This window comes from Genypterus blacodes, unplaced genomic scaffold (genome assembly GCF_046128005.1).
Source record: "Genypterus blacodes isolate CSIRO-AG114 ecotype Tasmania unplaced genomic scaffold, CSIRO-AGI_Gbla_v1 ptg000032l_1, whole genome shotgun sequence".
NCBI classification, from domain to species: domain Eukaryota; kingdom Metazoa; phylum Chordata; class Actinopteri; order Ophidiiformes; family Ophidiidae; genus Genypterus; species Genypterus blacodes.
The window spans coordinates 4,012,460-4,033,978 of NW_027466845.1; the positions used below are offsets into that span (position 1 = coordinate 4,012,460).

General features: G+C 42.8%; 5 protein-coding genes across 5 annotated transcripts; all 5 read left to right on the forward strand.

Moving 5' to 3' along the window:
- The first annotated feature begins 1,058 nt into the window (after window positions 1-1,058).
- Window positions 1,059-2,058, forward strand: LOC142995420 (odorant receptor 131-2-like). Its single transcript, XM_076146467.1, has one exon. It carries the CDS (start codon window positions 1,123-1,125, stop codon window positions 2,056-2,058), a length of 936 nt encoding a protein of 311 aa, XP_076002582.1. The 5' UTR covers window positions 1,059-1,122.
- Window positions 2,059-3,799: 1,741 nt separating this feature from the next.
- On the forward strand, window positions 3,800-4,741 carry LOC142995265 (odorant receptor 131-2-like). Its single transcript, XM_076146254.1, has one exon. It carries the CDS (start codon window positions 3,800-3,802, stop codon window positions 4,739-4,741), a length of 942 nt encoding a protein of 313 aa, XP_076002369.1.
- Window positions 4,742-6,441: 1,700 nt separating this feature from the next.
- Window positions 6,442-7,383, forward strand: LOC142995266 (odorant receptor 131-2-like). The gene has a single exon (XM_076146255.1). The coding sequence runs from the start codon at window positions 6,442-6,444 to the stop codon at window positions 7,381-7,383; it is 942 nt and encodes a 313-aa protein (XP_076002370.1).
- Window positions 7,384-9,031: 1,648 nt separating this feature from the next.
- On the forward strand, window positions 9,032-9,946 carry LOC142995267 (odorant receptor 131-2-like). Its single transcript, XM_076146257.1, has one exon. It carries the CDS (start codon window positions 9,032-9,034, stop codon window positions 9,944-9,946), a length of 915 nt encoding a protein of 304 aa, XP_076002372.1.
- A 564-nt stretch (window positions 9,947-10,510) lies between these two features.
- p4ha3 (prolyl 4-hydroxylase, alpha polypeptide III) lies at window positions 10,511-19,573 on the forward strand. The gene is made up of 13 exons (XM_076145962.1): window positions 10,511-11,078; window positions 12,158-12,312; window positions 12,473-12,696; window positions 13,749-13,898; window positions 13,970-14,021; window positions 14,106-14,269; window positions 14,574-14,750; window positions 16,909-16,973; window positions 17,146-17,305; window positions 17,374-17,436; window positions 17,881-17,949; window positions 18,506-18,602; window positions 19,400-19,573. Exons 1-13 carry the CDS (start codon window positions 10,900-10,902, stop codon window positions 19,468-19,470), a joined length of 1,626 nt encoding a protein of 541 aa, XP_076002077.1. The 5' UTR covers window positions 10,511-10,899; the 3' UTR covers window positions 19,471-19,573.
- The last annotated feature ends 1,946 nt before the right edge of the window (window positions 19,574-21,519 follow it).

Here is a 21,519-nt window from a genome sequence, read left to right on the forward strand (position 1 = left end):
AGTACTCTTCATGGAGGATTCAGCTGTGTGGCTGCAGGCTCAGCTGTATTAAAGTGATCAGCCTCACTGTCATGCTTCTGCCCCACCAGGCCTGGACTCAGGTCTGCTTTTAACTAAGCCACGTTGGTGCAACTGGAACTTTCTATGTCTTATGAATCTGACACACTCATGTGATCAACATTATCACTGAACTGAAGAATTGTGAATTTTGGGATATTGTACTCCTCCTTCTTAAAAAGCTAATATTAGGTGCAGAGCCTCTACCAGCAGGTGTCAGTCTGCCCTCACCATCAGTTAAGTCTCACCCAATCAATCACAAATGGTTCAGCGGTTATTTATTGATCCTTGTGCTCAGTAAATTACTCCCGTGTCGACACAGTCAAGCCAGAACCGGAACCAGAACAGAACCAGCATCCACAAATCAATGACATGTAAAAACCCTTCAGCCTGGTTTCGCAGTAATCTGAGACTAACCTCACTGCTGAGTGAGGACAGAGGAGCGTTTGATTCATTCAGAGATCAATCCTGTATCTACTTCATGCACGGACAGTGAATAAAGGGAACAACTGTGATGACAGCAGCCACAGTGGGTCTGCTGGTACATGACCGTGTTTACGATTCACAGCTGGATTCACAGCTGTGGCCAAATTGTGTGTGATGAGCAGGTTATAGTTGATTTACTGCTCTCTAAACAAACTCAGATTGAAGGCCATTAGATCGTCTCTCCATTGAAACCAGTTAGTAATGACAAACTTAATCATGACGTGAAAGTAACTTGTCCTTGGAGACATTAGGCACGTGTCAAACTTAGCCGAATGAGGACAAAAACATCAGAGAGAGAAAGGAGATGGAGTTCATTCATAAACAGCTTGAAGAACATAAAGCTGAGCAATCCTCAGTTCATCCAGGTAATGAAGACATTGTAGGTGAGATCTCTGTCATTGTTTTAGGATTCATCCTCGTTTGTTGGTTTGTTTGTTTTTATTTCATTTTTTCCAAGCATGTATGTTGAAATTCTGAAATTTAAATATGATTACAATCGTGCTTGTTTTTTTTTTAAAGAAACTCATCTAATGTAGTGATGTCTCTCTCTGACAGGTTTGCTCCGGTCACACTCCTAACATGCAGAACCTGACTGAATTCTCAGCCAATGCCACATCCACCAAAAGCCTGTCTGTGATCATCAAGGTGTGTGTGGTTATCCCTTTCTTCTGTGTCTTCCTGTGCTGTATAGGTGTCATGCTGCACACCTTTGCATCTCACAGACAGTTTCTGGAAAGCTCACGTTACATCCTGTTCTCCTACTTGCTGGTCAATGACACTCTTCAGCTCCTGTGTTCTGTGCTGCTCTTCCTCTTCGTCATGGGCAGCGTGAAGTTTGCTATTGTCTTCTGCGCTCCTCTGTTATTCGTGTCGGTCGCCACTTTCCAGAACACACCCTTGATCCTGGCCACCATGTCACTGGAGCGCTATGTTGCCATTGTGTATCCCCTGCAGCGCCCGGCTGCCTGGAACTCAAACCGAATCTGGATCATAATCCTGATCGTGTGGCTCATCAGCTGTATTCTCCCCCTTGTTGACTACAGCATGGGAAAACCTGATCCAGCTGTGAATGTCCTCACTACCCCTGTGCTTTGCAAAGATAGAATTTTGAACTCATCTCAAATCCAAGTTCTTTACAGGGCCTTTCGAAACTTTCTCTGTTTTGCAGTAGTAGCCATTGTCATCCTCTTCACTTACATAAGAATCCTGCTGGAGACCAGGAAGATGAGACAGGACAGCTCCTCTGTGAGCAAAGCCATGCACACTGTGCTGCTGCACGGCTTTCAGCTGCTGCTGTGCATGATGGCCTTCACTCACCCCATCTCTGAGAATCTCATCATGCACCATTCAAACTGGCTGCCAGAGGACGTCGCCTTTTTCAACTTCTTCTGTTTCATCCTCATCCCTCGTTTTCTCAGCCCCATCATCTACGGCCTTCGGGATAAAAGCCTGAGAGGATACTTTAGGAAAACTGTTTTCTCCTGCTCAAATAAGCTGCAGGTGGACGTTTCTTAATCAGTGAACTGACTGATTTGCTTTGAACAGACTAATCAAACTATTGCAGAGAACTCAAAGGACGTGTTTGTGATGAAGCAATATGTACTGTCCTGAACAGAATGGAAAATACTGTGTCAACATTTTGATCAGACATGTCCACATGAGAGAGGGCAGGTCTGGGATTTGTTTTGGGAACTTGTTGTGCTAAACCTTAAATCTTGATTCAATCCATTTTAAACGTCATTGAGGAAGTTTGACTGAAAATAAAAATGTTTTTATAATGGATAGAACAAAATGAGTGAATTGCTCACAACATAAAGGTTTAGATGGGTTTTTGAAAAAGGCCCTACTTTGTGAATACTGTTACAGGGCCTTTAAGATAATACATTTATAGTTTGATAAAAGGACATGTTATTTTATAAATTGTTTGATTTTGATGACTAGATTTCACTTTATATCAACGACTTGAAACATACTGAAACTCTGAACATGAAATTGTTGGTAACTGATTGAATATGATCTTGCTTACTCTTCTGCTTTTATGGAAATACTCACACTGTTTTTGTAACTAAATCAACTAAGTGTTTTATAAACAATATATAAACTGTTTTATAGAGCCACTGTTGTTAAACCAGACATTGTCCTTAAAGCTTCACCAGCAGAATCAATAAAGTCTGACTACCCAACTGAATGAATGAAGTCTGACCCTCACCTCCTCAGTACCCCTCATAGAGGATTCAGCTGTGTGGCTGCAGGCTCGGCTGAATTAAAGTGATCTGCTTCACTGTTATACTTTCTGCCCCACCAGGCCTGGACTCAGGTCTGCTTTTAACTAAGCCACGTTGGTGCAACTGGAACTTCCTAAATCTTGTGAATGTGACACACTCATGTGATAAACACTGAATGTAAGAATTGTACATTTTGGGCAATTGTACTCCTGCTCCTTAAAAGTTTCTATAATATTTCTGTAGTGCAGAGCCTCTACCTGCATGTGTCAGTCTGCGCTAACCCCAGTTTAGTTTGCAGGAGGAATCAATAAGTCACACCCAATCAATCGCAAATGGTTTGGAGATTATTTATTGACCATTGTGCTCTGTGGCTTACATCAGTGTCCACGTGACCAAAAACCAGAACCAGAACAGAACCAGCATCCACAAGTCAATGACATGTAAAAGCCCCTCAGCCTGGGGCCGCAGTAATCTGAGACTAACCCGTGCTGAGTACGGACAGAAGAATGTTTGATTCAACACTCCATGACCTACTGAGAGACATATGTGCATTTATATACATCCAGGCTTAGTGGGATATAATGTAAATCATATGTTTTAATCGTGATATTTTGTTTTTATGTTGACTGTGGCCATTAGATCATCTCTCCACTGAAACCTGTTGCTAATGACAAAATTAAACATGACTTAAGTTGTCTCTGGGGACATCAGGCACGTGTCAAACTTCACCGAATGAGAACAAAAACATCAGAGAGAGAAAGGAGATGGAGTTCATTCATAAACAGCTTGAAGAACATAAAGCTGAGCAATCCTCAGTTCATCCAGGTAATGAAGACATTGTAGGTAAGCTCATTTGTATGAGAAATACATTTTTCTATGTTTATTAGTTTTTATTTGATTGTATGTCAAGTTTTTATGCCGTAATTCTGAAATGTATATGAGATTATAAGCATGCATTTCCTTTAAAAATGGAAGTCATCTAATGTAGTGATGTCTCTCCCTGACAGGTTTGCTCCGGTCACACTCCTAACATGCAGAACCTGACTGAATCCTCAGCCAATGCCACATCCACCAGAAGCCTGTCTGGGATCATCAAGGTGTGTGTGGTTATCCCTTTCTTCTGTGTCTTCCTGTGCTGTATAGGTGTCATGCTGCACACCTTTGCATCTCACAGGCAGTTTCTGGAAAGCTCACGCTACATTTTGTTCTGCTACTTGCTGGTCAAGGACACTCTTCAGATCCTGTCCTCTGTTCTGCTATTCCTCTTCGTCATGGGCAGGGTGCAGTTTGCTATTGTCTTCTGCGCTCCTCTGTTATTGGTGTCCGTCACCACTTCCCAGAACACACCCTTGATCCTGGCCACCATGTCGTTGGAGCGCTATGTTGCCATTGTGTATCCCCTGCAGCGCCCGGCTGCCTGGCAGTCAAACCGGATCTGGATCATAATCCTGATCTTGTGTCTCGTCACCTGCATCCACCCCCTTGTTGACTACAGCATGGGACAACATGGTCCAGCTGTGAATGTCCTCACTACCCCTGTGCTTTGCAAAGATAGAACTCTCAACACATCTCCGAACCGGTCGTTTTTCAAGTTGTTTCGAAACATCCTTATTTTTGCAGGAGTGGCCATCATCATCCTCTTCACTTATGTAAGGATCCTGCTGGAGACCAGGAAGCTGAGAAAGGACAGGGCCTCTGTGAGCAAAGCCATGCACACTGTGCTACTGCACGGCTTTCAGCTGCTGCTGTGCACGATGGCCTTCACTCATACCATCACTGAGCGTTTCATCACGCTCCATCCTAACTGGCTGCCAGAGGACGTCGCCTTTTTCAACTACTTCTGTTTCATGCTCATCCCTCGTTTTCTCAGCCCCATCATCTACGGCCTTAGAGATAAAAATCTGAGAGGATACTATAGGAAATCTGTTCTCTCCTGCTCAAATAAGCTGCAGGTCCATGTGTCTAATAACTGAATTGATTGATTTGCTTTGAACAGACTAATCATACCAATAATGCAGAGAACTCAAAGGATGCGCTTCTTATGCTCAAATATAATATTAGTGTTCCTCCTGCGGTAACATAATTATTGCTTTGATGATTTTAATATTATGTCTTGTGTGAACACATTTACAGCCCTGACCATTGATTGCAATATTTGGGATCCTGGATGACTCAGGTCAGTTAAACTGTGTGCTAGAATACATGATTCATTTCACATCTAAGACTCCCCCTCTTTATCACAGGGGCTTAATAACACTGTGTTTTTCTTACACTTAGAAAATGACATAACAATGAGAAGACATAATGACAAGCAACATTCTATTTCATACTTGCAGGACTTGCATGTTCTGCTTGAGGCTGTTTAAATGTTAAATACCGTAATCTCCTGTTGTGTGTAATCGTACTCTCTGCTCCCAGGACGGAGTGTATGAAAGGAATGTGTTACCTTCCGGTTTGGTTTCTCTTTGTTTACCTTTGTGTGTACTATGCAGGATCATCATAATGTCCTTTCCTTTCTATATTTAAAAATGGCGATGTAATCTATGTAATCTTGAATGTGTAACCGAATGCTCATTGTGATGTCCTCTGATAGTGTCTTCAATAAAAACACTTGGGGTAAAGAAATGTATTGTCTAAACAAGATGGCAGATAATGTGGCAGCATTTTGATCTGAAATGTGCAAAAAAATCTTAGAGGAAGTTTGACTTGAAAGGGCAATGTTTTTATAATGGATAGAACTAAAGGAGTGAATTGCTCACAACAAAAAGGTTTAGATTCAGATTTTTTTGGAGAAGGCCATACTTTGTTGGTATGGTTACAAGGCCTTTTAATTAAAATCAGGCTGAACTGTTTGATGTTTAGGTTACTTATAAATCCATATATTGTCACTTATTTGATTAAATCTCTTCTCACTCCAGCTGACTCTTCTGCTTATATGTAAGTACTGTCACTCTTTGATAGCTCCACTGTTGTTAAACTTAAACTAGACCTTGTCCAGAATCAATAAAGTCTGATTATCTAACTGAGTGACTGAAGTCTGACCCTTATTTCATCAGTACTCTCAGCAAGGCCTCCAAAACTGATTCACAGGTCTCTGTCAGTCACTGCATACACACATCCTATTACCCCATCATCAGAAAAGATGGATTGTGATGTGTTTTATCTTATTTATGATTTCTTGTGATGTGGACTGTGCTTGATAAAGCAGCAATGAGCCAATGAGCAGGATATAGTTGAATCATCCATCTAAGGTTAAAGGCCATCAGATCGTCTCTCCACACAGACCTGTTGCTAACGACAAACGTAATCATGACGTGAAAGTAATTTGTCTCTGGAGACATCAGGCACGTGTCATACTTCACCGAATGAGGACAAAAACATCAGAGAGAGAAAGGAGATGGAGTTCATTCATAAACAGCTTAAAGAACATAAAGCTGAGCAATCCTCAGCTCATCCAGGTAATGAAGACATTGTAGGTAAGTTCTCTGTCATTTGTATTAGGTATGAATCTTTGTTTGTCTGTTTTGAATTTTTTGAATTTTACTCCAAGCATGTATGCTGTAATTTTTAAAGATAAACCAGAGTATTAGCATGTTTTTGTTTTTTGAAAAAGAAACTCATCTTATGTAGTGATGTCTCTCTCTGACAGGTTTGCTCCGGTCACACTCCTAACATGCAGAACCTGACTGAAGTCTCAGCCAATGCCACATCCACCAACAGCCTGTCTGTGATCATCAAGGTGTGTGTGGTTATCCCTTTCTTCTGTGTCTTCCTGTGCTGTATAGGTGTCATGCTGCACACCTTTGCATCTCACAGGCAGTTTCTGGAAAGCTCGCGTTATATTCTCTTCTGCTACCTGCTGGTCAATGACACTCTCCAGATCCTGTCCTCTGTGCTGCTCTTCCTTGTGATTATGGCCGGAATGAGGTTTGCTATTGTCTTCTGCGCTCCTCTGTTATTGGTGTCCGTCACCACTTCCCAGAACACACCCTTAATCCTGGCCACCATGTCACTGGAGCGCTATGTTGCCATCGTCTATCCCCTGCAGCGCCCGGCTGCCTGGCAGTCACACAGGATCTGGATCATAATCCTGATCTTGTGTCTTGTCACCTGCATCCACCCCCTTGTTGACTACAGCATGGGACAACATGGTCCGGCTGTGAATGTCCTCACTACCCCTGTGCTCTGCCAAGATAGAACTCTCAACACATCTCCGAACCGGTCGTTTTTCAAGTTGTTTCGAAACATCCTTATTTTTGCAGGAGTGGCCACCGTCATCGTCTTCACTTATGTAAGGATCCTGCTGGAGACCAGGAAGCTGAGAAAGGACAGGGCCTCTGTGAGCAAAGCCATGCACACTGTGCTGCTGCACGGCTTTCAGCTGCTGCTGTGCACGATGGCTTTCACTCATACCATCACTGAGCGTTTAATCATGCTCCATCCTAACTGGCTGCCAGGAGATGTCGCATTTTTAAACTACTTCTGTTTCATGCTCGTCCCTCGCTTTCTCAGTCCGATCATTTACGGCCTTAGAGATAAAAATCTGAGAGGATACTTTAGGAAAACTGTTCTCTCCTGCTCAAATAAGCTGCAGGTCAATGTGTCTAATAACTGAAATGATTGATTTGAAGATGTGTTTGTTATGTTCAAATATTATATTAGTGTTCCTCCTGCGGTTGCATAATTATTGCTTTGATTATTTTAAAAGTATGTCCTAAATAATGCAAACACATTTACAGCCCTGTTCATTGATTGCAATATTTGGGATCCTGGATGAATCAGGTCAGTTAAACTGTGTGGAAGATTAAATGATTCATTTCACATCTAATACTCAACGTCTTTATCTTGGTGGCTTAATAACTGTGCTGTACTTACACTTAAGAAAATGACATATACAATGAGATGATATTCTGAGTTTTTTTCACAAATGGCGAGGTTCCGCTTTAGGCTGTTTAAATGTTAAATACCGTAATCTTCTGTTGTGTGTAGTCGTACTCTTTGCTCCCAGGATGGCGTGTATGAAAGGAATGTGTTTCCTTCCTGTTTGGTTCCTCTTTGTTTACCTTTGTGTGTACTATCCAGGTGTCTCATAAAACTTATTCTTATCATAATATCTATTCTTTTCCATATTAAAAAAAAAGCGATGTAATCTATAACATATAACCGAATGCTCATTGTGATGTCCTCTGATAGTGTCTTCAATAAAAACACTTGGGGTAAAGAAATGTATTGTCTAAACAAGATGGCAGATAATGTGGCAGCATTTTGATCTGAAATGTGCAAAAAAATCTTAGAGGAAGTTTGACTTGAAAGGGCAATGTTTTTATAATGGATAGAACTAAAGGAGTGAATTGCTCACAACAAAAAGGTTTAGATTCAGATTTTTTTGGAGAAGGCCATACTTTGTTGGTATGGTTACAAGGCCTTTTAATTAAAATCAGGCTGAACTGTTTGATGTTTAGGTTACTTATAAATCCATATATTGTCGCTAATTGATTAAATCTCTTCTCACTCCAGCTGACTCTTCTGCTTATATGGAAATGCTCTCACAGTTTAATAGATCCACTGTTGTTCAACTTAAACTAGACCTTGTCCAGAATCAATAAAGTCTGATTACCCAACCGAGTGACTGAAGTCTGACCCTTATTTCATCAGTACTCTCAGCAAGGCCTCCAAAACTGATTCACAGGTCTCAGACACAGCATACTCACATCCTATTACCCCATAATAAATAAAAAGATGGATTGTGATGTGTTTTATCTTATTTATGATTTACGATGATGCGGACTGTGCTTGATTTAAAGAAGCAATGAGCCAGTAAGCAGGATATAGTTCATTCACCCATCTCAGGTTAAAGGCTATTAGATCGTCTCTCCACACAAACCTGTTGCTAATGACAAAGTTAATCTTGGAATGAAAGTAATTTGTCTCTGGAGACATCAGGCACGTGTCAAACTTTGCCGAATGAGGACAAAAACATCAGAGAGAGAAAGGAGATGGAGTTCATTCATAAACAGCTTGAAGAACATAAAGCTGAGCAATCCTCAGTTCATCCAGGTAATGAAGACATTGTAGGTAAGTTCTCTGTCTTTTGTGTTAGGAATGAATCTTTATTTATTTGTTTGATTTTATTTTAGCGCAAGCTCTTCTGCTGTAATTCTGAAATGTAAACATGATTATAAGCATGCATGTTTTTGAAACAGAAACTCATCTAATGTAGTGATGTCTCTCTCTGACAGGTTTGCTCCGGTCACACTCCTAACATGCAGAACCTGACTGAATTCTCAGCCAATGCCACATCCACCAACAGCCTGTCTGTGATCATCAAGGTGTGTGTGGTTATCCCTTTCTTCTGTGTCTTCCTGTGCTGTATAGGTGTCATGCTGCACACCTTTGCATCTCACAGACAGTTTCTGGAAAGCTCACGTTACATCCTGTTCTCCTACTTGCTGGTCAATGACACTCTTCAGCTCGTGTCCACTGTGCTGCTCTTCCTCTTCGCCATGGGCAGGGTGCAGTTTGCTATTGTCTTCTGTGCTCCTCTGTTATTCGTGTCTGTAGCCACTTTCCAGAACACACCCTTGATCCTGGCCACCATGTCGTTGGAGCGCTATGTTGCCATTGTGTATCCTCTGCAGCGCCCAGCTGCCTGGCAGTCACACAGGATCTGGATCTTAATCCTGATCGTGTGGCTCATCAGCTGCAGCTTCCCTCTTGTTGACTACAGTATGGGACAACATGGTCCAGCTGTGAATGTCCTCACTACCCCTGTAATTTGCAAAGAAAGAACTCTCAACTCATCTCAAATCCAAACTCTGTTCAGGGCCTTTCGAAACTTTCTCTTTTTTGCAGTAGTGGCCATCATCATCCTCTTCACATATATGAGAATTCTGCTGGAGACCAGGAAGATGAGACAGGACAGGGCCTCTGTGAGCAAAGCCATGCACACTGTGCTGCTGCACGGCTTTCAGCTGCTGCTGTGCATGATGGCTTTTACTCATCCAATCACTGAGAGTCTCATCATGCTTCATGCAAACTGGCTGCCAGCGGATGTCGCTTTTTTCAACTTCTTCTGTTTCATCCTCACCCCTCGTTTCCTGAGCCCGATCATCTACGGCCTTAGAGATAAAAGTCTGAGAGGCCGCTTTAGGAAAACTGTTTTCCCCTGCTCAAAATAAGCTGCAGGTGGACGTCTCTAATACCTAAACTGATTTGCTTTGAACAGGATACTCATACAAAATAATGCAGAGAACTCAAAAAATGTGTTTATGATGAACAGATATTTATTGTCCTGAGCAGAATGGAAAGTAATGTTGATACTGCAGCATTTTGATCAGAAATGTCCACATGAGAGGTTTCGGATTTGTTTTGGGAACTTGTTGTGCTAAACCTTTAATATTGCAAGACAGTCAAACACAAAACATACAAAGTTTATTTACTCTTATTATGTGTGTGCTTGCATTTTTTTTTTACTATTTACATAACATTGCATTTTGGCATTGTGTATTTCAGTATTATGTTTAGACTGACAACTGAGACAGCTGTTAAAAAATAAAATTGAGCAGTGTAATTTTGTTTTGTCCATGCATATGACAATGAAAGTGTTTGAATATCTTTGAATGTTTGTATTGGTCGATCCGTTGTGAACTTTGGGCAATTCTTCTGCATTTCTATTATTATTATTATTATTATTATTAAAAAGCAAATATTTCTTTAGTACAGAGTTTCTACCAGCAGATGTCACTGTGCGCTCACCATCAGTTTAGTTTGCGCGAGGACTCAATCAGTCTCACCCAATCAATCACAAATGGTCCAGCGATTATTTATCTATTTATTTATTGACCCTTCTGCTCAGTAAATTACACCAGTGTCCACACGACCAGAGCCGGAACCGGAACCAAAACAGAACCAGCACCCACAAATCCATAACATATAAAAGCCCCTCAGCCTGGTGCCGCAGTAATCTGAGACTAACCGGTGCTGAGTGCGGACAGAGGAGCGTTTGATTCACTCAGGGAGAGCCCGGCGCTCAAACCAAACACCCCCCAAAACACCGGGAGAGCCGCGGGAGAGTGCGAGGTTCATTCAGAAGAGGAAACAATTAGAACTCACGCACCAACTCGGGCTGGAGATGAAGGTTCTGGTTTGTTTCTGGGCTCTCTTGACCCCCGCTGTGATTCCAGTGTGCGCGGCTGAAATGTACACGTCGCTTCTGAACGTTAAACAGGCGATCAATGTGGAACGGAAGCTGATCAATGACCTCAGAACTTATATTGATCGCGAGTCAGAGAGACTGGAGGACATCAAACGGTGAGTGAGATGCACGATGATGAAAAAAGAGAAAACTAACACAAACTTAACTCTTTGGTGAAATCATGTGGATTAAAGCAGACAAACATGGAAACAGACTGAAAATTAAAGATCAAATCCGCACAAAAGTTATATAAAAAGATATTTTTAATGAGGGAAAAGCTGATGTGGTGGTGACGTCATCCTGTAGTAGACAGTGAATAGATGGAACAACTGTGATGACGGCAGCCACAGTGGGTTTGCTGGTACATGACTGTGTTTATGATTCACAGCTGGGAGTCTTTGATGTCTCAGATAAATGTGTTTATATAACATGTTCAGCTTGTTGAGGCTCATACAGTTCATGGCCTGAGGCTCTGTTTTTTTTAATGAGGCATGTGTGTATTTGTACACATTTCATTTTAATGAGTACTGCTTCAGACTCTCATTGCAATTAAATGAAACCAATCGATCAGTTATCAGAAACTTTTGTATTTTCTCTTATTTCAACTCGACTTACTTTCTGTATCATGTTCAGATCCATTCCAGATGTTACAATCTGTGCTTCTTTTGACTCTAAGCTCAGTTGGTTTCCTAAAGTGAACCATTGTTTTGCTTCCCAGCGTGCTTTGCTTTGTATTTGGGATCAGTCATCAGGTCAACAGGATGTTTCCCTCCATAACTTTAAGCTGCAGTGACTGTGAGATACAGTATGTGAAGAACCATGACCATGAAACACCTTTAATTAAGACAATTAAAGTAATTTGACCTCCACTCTGAATAGCAATATGATCGTATGACTCATCTGATTTGATTTAAGTTACTGTCCTTGCTTCATCGATTCTTCTTCAACAAACTGAAGAAACTTCTCTGCCCTCTTTTCCTCCAAACTCAGTGTCCTTGCAGTTTAGCAGCATATTACTCAGCGGTTTCTCTGTGGAAATGATTGCCTCTAATTTCATGGTCATTATTTCTGAATAAACCACTAGGACATGTCATCTATCTGCCCTAACATGTGTTGGCAGTGTGATAGTAGCAACTTCAGATGTGGCTCTGAGTCATTCAGATTAACCGCAGCGGGGCGCCGTTCTTTCCTGCAGGTTCTATGCCAAAGTGTCTGCCTTGCACACTGAGGTGTACAGCAGCCCGACGACGGCGATGTCAAACCCTCTGCTGGCCTTCACTCTCATCAAACGTCTACATTCAGAGTGGCTGAACGTGGTCTACAGCAATGAAGCCTCAGAGAACACACAAGGTTGGTCCACCTCCTTCTTTCACACACACACATACACACACACATCTGGTGGGACTGAGGTTTTTACACCCCCCGCCCCCTCATCTTCTTTTACTATTGTTGTCTCTCCACTTTCAACACCCAACCCCCCTGTTCACCTCTTGGCCTTCCTGCTGTCCAGCCCTCAGGTCCAGTTACGAGGAGGAAGAAGCCGGCCTGCCCAAACTGGAAGACCTGCAGGGGGCCGCCATGGGGCTGATGAGGCTCCAGGATGTGTACGCTCTTCAAGTGGGGAGCCTTGTGAGAGGTCGATTCCAGAGAGTCGCCGATGGCAAACCCGTTGATATCTACATGCCTGCAGTCTCTGTCCCGCTCTCTGGGGACGACTGCTTTCTGGTGGGAAAGGTAAAACCGTCCTTCATACTTCTGATAAATGACTTACCTTTCATGCCCGTGTGTGTGTGTGTGTAGTCCAGTCCATCATCTTAGTAGCTTTGTTTTGTGAAGCCATATGATATCAGCACTCAGGTGCAAAGGTTACGAAGTTCGTTTACTCCATTATCCCATTATAGTACAAGACAGGTGCTTGTACCTTCATTATTTCCATTTTGAGGCACTTTGACTTCTTCTCTCATTCACTCAATCAGAGGGATTTTTATAACTTCATTTCCAAAATCTCCAATCTTTTCATCATTCAGTACTTTCTGCTAAATTGCATTTTCCTTGCAGTCCACTCTTATGTAGTGAAGTATTTTCCCATTGTGTCATCCCATTTTGAATTCTTCCTCCACCAATGGTATGAAGCAAACAAATCAGAGGCATATTTGGGATTATTACTGAGAACATTTCCCTCCATGATTAGCATCCCATACTGAAGAACTGCATAATAGCTTTCTTCCAGGCCTGTCAGTCATGCTGTGGTGAGAATCCAGACACTCAGACTGGGAAAAAAAAAGTTGGATTCTTCCCACTGAATGCCTGGGATTTCTCATGAAAAACGACTGTACACTTATGCAAACATGAAAAAAGAAAAAGGCACATTTCTCCACAGTGTATTCCAGGGTTTATGTACGGTGGTGATGTGTTTACGGGTTTGGCTGCGTGGGAGGAACATCCTCTTCGTATGGGAAAGACATAAGGTCTGACAGCCGAGGTCAGACGTGTGTGGACTGAGGAGCAGAGCTTGCCTCCACTTGTCTGAGCGCCGGGGTTTATCTGGGCCCATCTGTAAACAGAGACGCTTTCTTTGGGCGGTGAAAGATCTGCCTGCACGTGCGCTCGTGTGGCTCTTAACCTGGGGGGGTTGATTGATTGACACGCTGCAGTGGGACACAACATTCAAAAGAAGTAACTGGTATTAAAACTGAAGTCTTTGATTGATAAGTTCTGATGTTATCATGCAGGATTGTAGTGTAAGAGTAGTAAAACTCAAAGCCCGGCTGGTTGTTTTTTTGCAGGTGGCCTATGAGCAGCAGGATTATTACCACTCGATTCAGTGGCTGGAGGAGTCGGTTCGCCTCTTCAGGGGAGCAGGAGGCGAGTGGATCCCAGAGGACCAAGGGAGCTTAGAGGATGCTCTGGATCACCTGGCCTTCTCTCACTTCAAGGTAGATGGGAAAAGCTCATTGTGTGTGTGACTGACAGATTGTATCGCTCTAAATCTGCCTTCTTGTTCCAGACAGGGAACGTCTCCTACGCACTGAGTCTGTCCCAAGAGTTGCTGCATCACGGTACAAACCCTTCAACACCAGCATGATGTGCCTCTCCACAGTTCAGCTGATGTTCATTTACTGTATTAACTTGTTTCTTTAAAGATCCAATGAATGGAAGAGTTTTGCAGAATGTTGAGAAGTACGAGAAGCTGCTGGTCGAAGGTCCGTCCATATCCAACAGAAGTAATGGGCTGAGGAGACCCGGTACCACTCATTTAAGGACCAGGGAGTCTTATGAGAGACTCTGCCAGACCCAAGGCTCTCAGGTATCCAGCATTTTAAACGCATATGGCAAAATACCTGGATTGAATCATCATAACTCAATATGACAACCAGAGTAATGTTCCCTCCCACATTATTACAATTAGTTCTCCTCCCTCAGTATTGTGCAGATACAGAATACAAAGTAGATACATACTACGAGCAAATTCAAGTCTCCTGGTGGTATTTCCCTTTAAGCTTATGTGGGCAGAGAACAATACTGAAACTAATTGATTTTGTATAAAGAAGAAAACCGTTCCTTGTTCTGGTTTTGTTAATAAACATCAGATGGTTCTTTTCTCCTCACAGCCGCTGCACTATGAGAACCCCAGACTGTTCTGTGACTATTTCACCAACGGGAATCCCGGGCTGCTGCTGCGGCCAATCAGGCGCGAGGTGCTGAGCCTGCGGCCGTATGTGGTCCTGTACCACGATTTCATCTCTGAGCGAGAGGCGGAGGACATCAAGTCGCTCGCCCAGCCTGGAGTAAGTGGCTGCTTTGTATTCCCAAGTGTCACAGGAGATTCTCAGCAGATGGACATGAACAAAGGGTCTTCATGTGACCACAGCTGTAGTTTAGTGATTGACTGATATATGATATTTTGCTTTCATTTTATTTGTCCACATATCATAAATCTGTGAATTTGAAGCACAGACTCTATTTCCATTAACACCACAGCAGACTTCCCTCTTCCCTCTTCTGGTCTTGGCTGTGCTCCTCCTTGCTGTTATTTTGGGAAGGTTCCCCCCTCACACTTTCATTTTCCTCTTTCACTCCTGCTCCCCTGGACCTCTGCCCAGATTTGCTTTACTTTAGAGTGAAATTAAGTGTGATCGCATTTTACATTTTCACAGGTTTCACAAGTAGTGCAGGCTTATTTACTCTTCCCTCAGTGGACCTACCTCTGTCCTTTTATGTTCCATTTGTGGCTCTTTAAAAAGACCAAACTCATTAGAAAAAGCTTTGCCACTGAGTTTTTGAAAGTGGATGAATATTAAACGTGTTGGCCATCTCTCAAAATCCCAACCTCCTCCTTTCCGTTCATCCCTTTTCTATGTGTTTCTGTTCAGCTAGGACTCGGGATAGAATATTGGACAGGCATTAGTAAAAACCTACGTGATGATTTCTGAAATAAGAACCCGATGTTTGAAGTTTAAACATCTATTAACTCATCGGCACATTCATCATTGTTTCTGTTGGAGCCGGTTCAGCTTGGAGGCGGAGCACCAATGCTGGGAACAATCTTGGCCACTGAGAAGCTTTGCATCATTTTCTGCTTTGTATTAGAAAAATAAACGCTCTCAGAGTCAAGTTACAACATTGTTCTATAAGATCGACGTATTTTTTTATTGTTTAAAGATATATATCTATGTTATTTGGTAATTGGGTTGTTTTTGCAGAGCTCTGTTGCTGCTGGGGTTCATGGTTAATGTTCAGCTCCTGCAAAGCGCCTATGGAGGCGGAGTTGGTCGGCTTCCAAGTGTTTAGCATGGCTTCAACTAAGGAATGAGGGATACATTACTGTGAACTCTTGGCCCAGTGCCTCAAACTCTCTCTCTCTCTCTCTCGCTCTCTCTCTCATTACCTGCAGCTCTGCTAGTTAACTTACTGTCCACTGTATCAGTAGACCTCAGTGTCGTCTCTGTATGTCACACACAGTGAGGTGAAAGCTAAGGTTTGCGTGGTGTGTAGTGAGTCACCGGCAGTATAAGTGATGTCCTATAGGTTCTGTGAGGTTCTGGCAGTGTTCAAAGACTTTTCCATCCCCGGCTCAGATGGAAATTCTGTACTTATTTCATCATTCTGTCAGCTTGTGGGCTGAGTGAAAACAGGCCCGGCGTATGGTATTAGCTTAGAGCAGTGAGGGTTCAACTATATGTGGTTCAGTCTTTGTTCCTGCTGGATCCCAGGACCTTTGTGCCTCACAGTGCAGCTGAGGGGCCGGCCTGTTGTTTTGAAGAGTTAACCGCTGTGTAATTCATTGTGATTGTGATCAAGATGTCTTTGGAATGAATGAAATAGATGATTTTGGATTATATTTTGTGTTTTATCCCTTTTTAAATGTTAATTATCAATCATACATATCAGCTCTTTCATCACAGAGCATTGTAATCGTATATGTTCCCATTGCAAAGTCATGCGTGTCTGTGGTGAGGAGGGGCTGAGTAACGATTCCACAGTGCAAATCAGTCATGGAGGCTCAGGTTTAAAGAGGGGCGCCTCCTTCCAAAACATCTGGACTTCTGGATCACAGACTGAGACTTAAAGGAGGATTTTCACAGTTGAATAAAATGAGATTAATTTTAAAATTGATAATCTGGAGGTAAACGGGGTTATCTGCACTTTGTTGAGATCAAGTATTGTGTGTGTTAACATCCTTAGTCTTGAGTTCTTGTGGAGGATTGTCATATCAAGCACTCCTCCCTCTTCTCTCCAAGACTGCGTACAAGCTTGGAAGAGGCATGGAAGTCTGTCATCATGGCTCGTTTACAAACCGTGTTCCCTCCAATGTCCACGTCCACAGCTTTTCATATCTGTCCCCTGCTTTTTGTTTTTTCTGTCAGGGCGTCCGGCTGGATGTCAAAACTTGGCTGCGGTGGCGATCCCAACCATAATAAAATATTATTTTGTGTCTTTTACAAGTTGAGAAGATCTGTGGTGGCGGCTGGAGAGAAACAAGCAACGGCAGAGTACCGCATCAGCAAGAGGTACGACAGGAACCTCCTCATTCATTATCATGCTTAGTGAATTCACTTTGGTTAAGATCTGGCTCATCTTCTGTTGTAGCTTAAGATTTATGCAGCCAAAGAATTCTGGAGCCGCATAATGATAATGATAATGTGTGCTCTTAAAAATAAAAACAAAACCCTGTGTTTTTAGTGCCTGGCTCAAGGGTGCAGCAGATTCCATTATCGGGAAGCTCGACCAGAGGATCTCCATGCTCACCAGTCTAAATGTGCATCATCCATACGCCGAGTACCTGCAAGTGGTGAATTATGGGATCGGCGGCCATTATGAACCTCATTTTGATCACGCGACTGTAAGTTGATTCACCTTTGGGTCTTCTGTTTGTGCTGAAACTGTTAATGACTGCTTACATGTCAACAGTCACCTTCAAGTCCTGTGTTCAAACTGAAATCTGGGAATCGAGTGGCGACTTTCATGATATATGTAAGTGAAGTGTTGTTATTCTAACCTCATTACGACCTTGTGTGATCCAGATGGATGCCAGATTTTTCTTATTGGTTGTTCCAAAGTCTAGATTAAAAACAAAAGGCCAGGCGATTTAGCCAGCAATCCTGCCAGACTTTGGATCAACCTGTCTGAGGAGCTAAGGCTGCTTGCACCTCTGCCATCTTTATATTCTGACTATTTATACAGCTTACTTTTAATTCTTACTTTATAATTCTTCTTAGTCTGACAATTCTGTTTTCATTGTCATTTTCGAGTACAATCGTTTAGCCAGAATAATCAAAGCAACACTAAAGAAAACACTGCAGAGAGTGGTTTTGTGACTCATTGAATTGGGTGCAGCAGACTATATTCGGTGTCTTTTCATAACATCAAGAGCATAAACACAAGTCGCAACTCTCAAAGAATGCCGTTTTTCCACAGCTCAGCTCGGTGGAGGCAGGTGGCCGCACGGCGTTCATCTACGCCAACTTCAGCGTTCCCGTTGTGGAGGTACTAAACGCGCAGCTAAGGTTTGAGATGTGCTCAAAGAAGACTCTCTTCTTTCCATATCCCAAAGTCTCGCTCGCATTCTGTGGTGCAGCTGTCAAAATTCTCAAAGGTCAGATCAAACCAGCGTCGGCCATGAGACTCATAACAACAGCGCTGTTGTGTGGTTGAGCCTGAGCGGAGGTTGCAGGGGTTGTTTTGGCTCAATAAATGAGCTACTGAGTGCACCATCCATGAGGTTTGACCTTTCACCTCAGCCCCATTTCATCCATAAACCCAAAAAGTATTAAAACAGGTAACCTAAAAAAATAAAGTCATACAGTGAAGTGCTAATAAAGTAACTGATAATGTTTAGTAATACAATTTAGTGTTTTATTCTGAGGCTGAGGGGAGAAGAAAACTAATGGATGATTTTAGAATTCAGATAATATAACTGCAGTAAGACATTTCTTTGCTGTTTTTGTAGTTTGTGTCAAACACGTTTATTGGATCACAGCTCAGTGTGTGAGGTCGAGACCACACAGCATCAATGCATCTAACATTATAATCATCTTTGCAGAGAGCTGCCATCTTCTGGTGGAACCTGCATAGAAATGGACAAGGAGACGACGACACTCTGCATGCTGGCTGTCCTGTGCTTGTCGGGGACAAATGGGGTAAAAGCTGTTAGATTCGTGGTTACACACACACACACACACATCCCAGCAATGTGACGCTGCAGCCAACATTGGCCAATAAGCGACATGAATATGTAAATACAAGTTTCCACAATTCTTCAGACCACATGTTGGTTCTCGTTTGAACTAGTGGATCCTTTTTGCATCATTGTCTCGGTCTGTTTCCAGTGCAGTGTTTGAACAGTCATGCTTGGCAGGAGATACTGTAGGAGATGGAGGGCACATCTGGGCTGCATTACAGGGATGCATTCAGAGACCTCACAGAGTTCAGTTCAGACAGTCACTGCTCATCTTGGAGGATAAGCACAAGCTGCTGCTTGGCCCCCATTCCAGACAATTTAAAGCCTTCAAGTATTAGGGATCCAGTTACTCCTATCTGGAATGTAATAATGGTCAAAATGCAGCTGTAGAAAAATGTGTTGCCTCTATAGTTTCATGCAGCCACCTTCATTTTTACCACAGACTGAGGGAGAGGCAGTACCCAACAAATGTGTTTTTCAGACGATTCTGAAGAGACAAAGATGCTTAAGTGAGAAATGGTACCTAACTCACAGGAGGGTAAAAGAAAACAGGGTTGATTGATAAGGTCTGGGCCCAGAGAAGACAGGTTGTGTTGCAATGTTCCTCAGTAGTCCCCCATAACTCAAAACTTGATTCCAGCCCAAAACCCATTACAAGGTCAATCAACTTAATTATTCAAATATTTATGACAAAGGACAAGAATACACTTTGTTTCTGTTACATGAACACAGTTTGTATCTTGTTGTTTATTCTAGTGGCCAACAAATGGATCCATGAGTATGGACAAGAGTTCCAGCGTCGCTGCAGCCTTAATCCTGAGGAGTGAGATGGGAGGAGCAACAGCTGCGGGCCCGCTTGGAGTACAAGCCAGCCTCTACAATTGCAAGGCAGGCAGAGGGGAGACAGCCAGAGAGCGAGTCCCTGGCAGGGGAGCCGAGAGCTGTGAAAGGGTAGCCTGCATCTGTGACTGGAGCCCCGGGCCCCAGGGAGCCCGGGCCGCTGCAGTGGCCACAGATAGCACAAGGCTGAGCTGCACTCTGGAAGGTGGAGCGTGAGCGGGGCGGCTGGCAAACAGCCCCAGAGGCAAAGTGCTCTCCAACTCCAACTGCCCATCCCTGCAGATAGAGAGAGAGGCCTCAGCCTGCGCACACTGGCCTGGTTTCAGTTAACTTTGCTAAGTTGCTGTTTGCTTAAACACAGATATCGCAGGCAGCACAGCGACCCTGCTGCTCCCACCTGTGGGTCGCTCAGCCCAGCAGAGTGCACAATCACAACTTCAAATTATGAAGAAGACAACGTTTGCAAAGACGTTTGAGTGAAATGTGTATAAAATGATGCATGAGACATCTAACATATTTACATTTCATAGCATGAAGCCACAAAGGAGAACTGCAGACTGCTGGGACAAATACATGATGTAATACAGTGTCAATACTTTGTGAGAGACGTCATGATGCTTGACATTGATTGACTATTTTATTGATTACAACTGTATCCTCAGCTGGAACAAAAGACCTCCTTAGTCTCTCAATAAAGGAACTTACATCTTCCTCATCTACATCATTCTTACTAAAATAAAAGGTATGAAGAATTTGAGACTTTTTTGTTTAAGTTGGATAGAAAGCATTTAGGACTGAACCAGCTGGACTTCAGAGGGAGTGCAACTGGATTCTATCTGTTTCTGCTGCAAATCCTCATCTAATACCTGCAGAATGTAGCTCAGACTAGTGCAGAGAGCCAGATGAGTCAGTCGCTTCTATTTATTCTTGGCTGACTACAGTAAAGGAAACGATGTGGTCATGACGATGTGTGGGAGACTGTTTTGATTTGATGCAACTCACAGTCTAATGGAAGAGATAAACGAGATCTCTCATCCGCTCACTGAGCTCCACGGGTTGTCATTAATCAAGCCAAGTTTGCCAAGCGATTGGAAACTTCTGTGCATGTCTGAACACTCAGCAAACACTGTGAGTCTGCATACCAGTCAGATATCTGTGTGTGTGTGAGCGGGTCATAGCCCATCCTAAAACACAGGGCTCACTTTCTCACCAGGAGCCAGGCAGCACACATATTAAAATTCACTGTATGTGCTGGAGGCACCAAGGGGCCTCTGTTTGTGATTTTTCAAGCAACCTGCAGCATGAATGACAGGCTGAGGTGAGAGTAAAGAAGGGGGATGGAGGGTGTCACTGCAAAAAAGCCTCTGCAGACACACGCTGATAAGTTTTCACTCCCCGCTATACAAACATGCCTACCCTCCATGCACACACACACACAGAACATACAAGCGCTGGATGAATTCTACATGTTCCTGAATGTATATGTAGCACACACGTGACAAAAGTGATCACAACTGCTCTGGCTGTGTTTATCGTTTAGCTGTGTAGTTACACTGTGTCTTGTGAGTCATTTTCAGTGACATCATCCCTTCCACATCCTTTGTGAATCATCTGTAATCTAATTTCTTATTTTCTTGTTTTACTTGGTGGAGCAGAAATGATGTCAACCAAATTATAAAGTCTAATTCTTGTAACATTAAATCATAAAAAGCTGAAACTTTTTCTTTAGAGGTCCACTGTAAAACCTGGAGCCGAACTTTCCCAGAATTCAAAGGGATTTTTTCCCGTAACACCCTTGGTGGTCCCATCATGTCCACAACAAACATGGATGCAGACAAATTGCCAAATACATACACAACATTTATACACCAGGAGAAACTGACTTGACACTGATAAGATTGTGTGTCGCTAAAAGTACATTAGAGGGACATCATTCTTCTCTAATCTTTATTTTCACAAAACAATCATTAAAAGTCCAGTCACTGAGTTTGAACTAAAGGCCAGTGCTGCCCTCTGCTGTTCAAAGGGAGACTGCG

Excerpts from the sequence above, each read along its gene's own strand:
- LOC142995420 (XM_076146467.1), top strand. The coding sequence starts at position 1,123 with ATGCAGAACCTGACTGAATTCTCAGCCAATGCCACATCCACCAAAAGC.
- LOC142995267 (XM_076146257.1), top strand. The coding sequence starts at position 9,032 with ATGCAGAACCTGACTGAATTCTCAGCCAATGCCACATCCACCAACAGC.
- LOC142995265 (XM_076146254.1), top strand. The coding sequence starts at position 3,800 with ATGCAGAACCTGACTGAATCCTCAGCCAATGCCACATCCACCAGAAGC.
- LOC142995266 (XM_076146255.1), top strand. The coding sequence starts at position 6,442 with ATGCAGAACCTGACTGAAGTCTCAGCCAATGCCACATCCACCAACAGC.
- p4ha3 (XM_076145962.1), top strand. The coding sequence starts at position 10,900 with ATGAAGGTTCTGGTTTGTTTCTGGGCTCTCTTGACCCCCGCTGTGATT. Across the intron at positions 14,022-14,105 it reads CCAAGAGTTGCTGCATCACG|ATCCAATGAATGGAAGAGTT; the intron begins GTACAAACCCTT and ends GTTTCTTTAAAG. Across the intron at positions 18,603-19,399 it reads GCTTGTCGGGGACAAATGGG|TGGCCAACAAATGGATCCAT; the intron begins GTAAAAGCTGTT and ends TGTTTATTCTAG.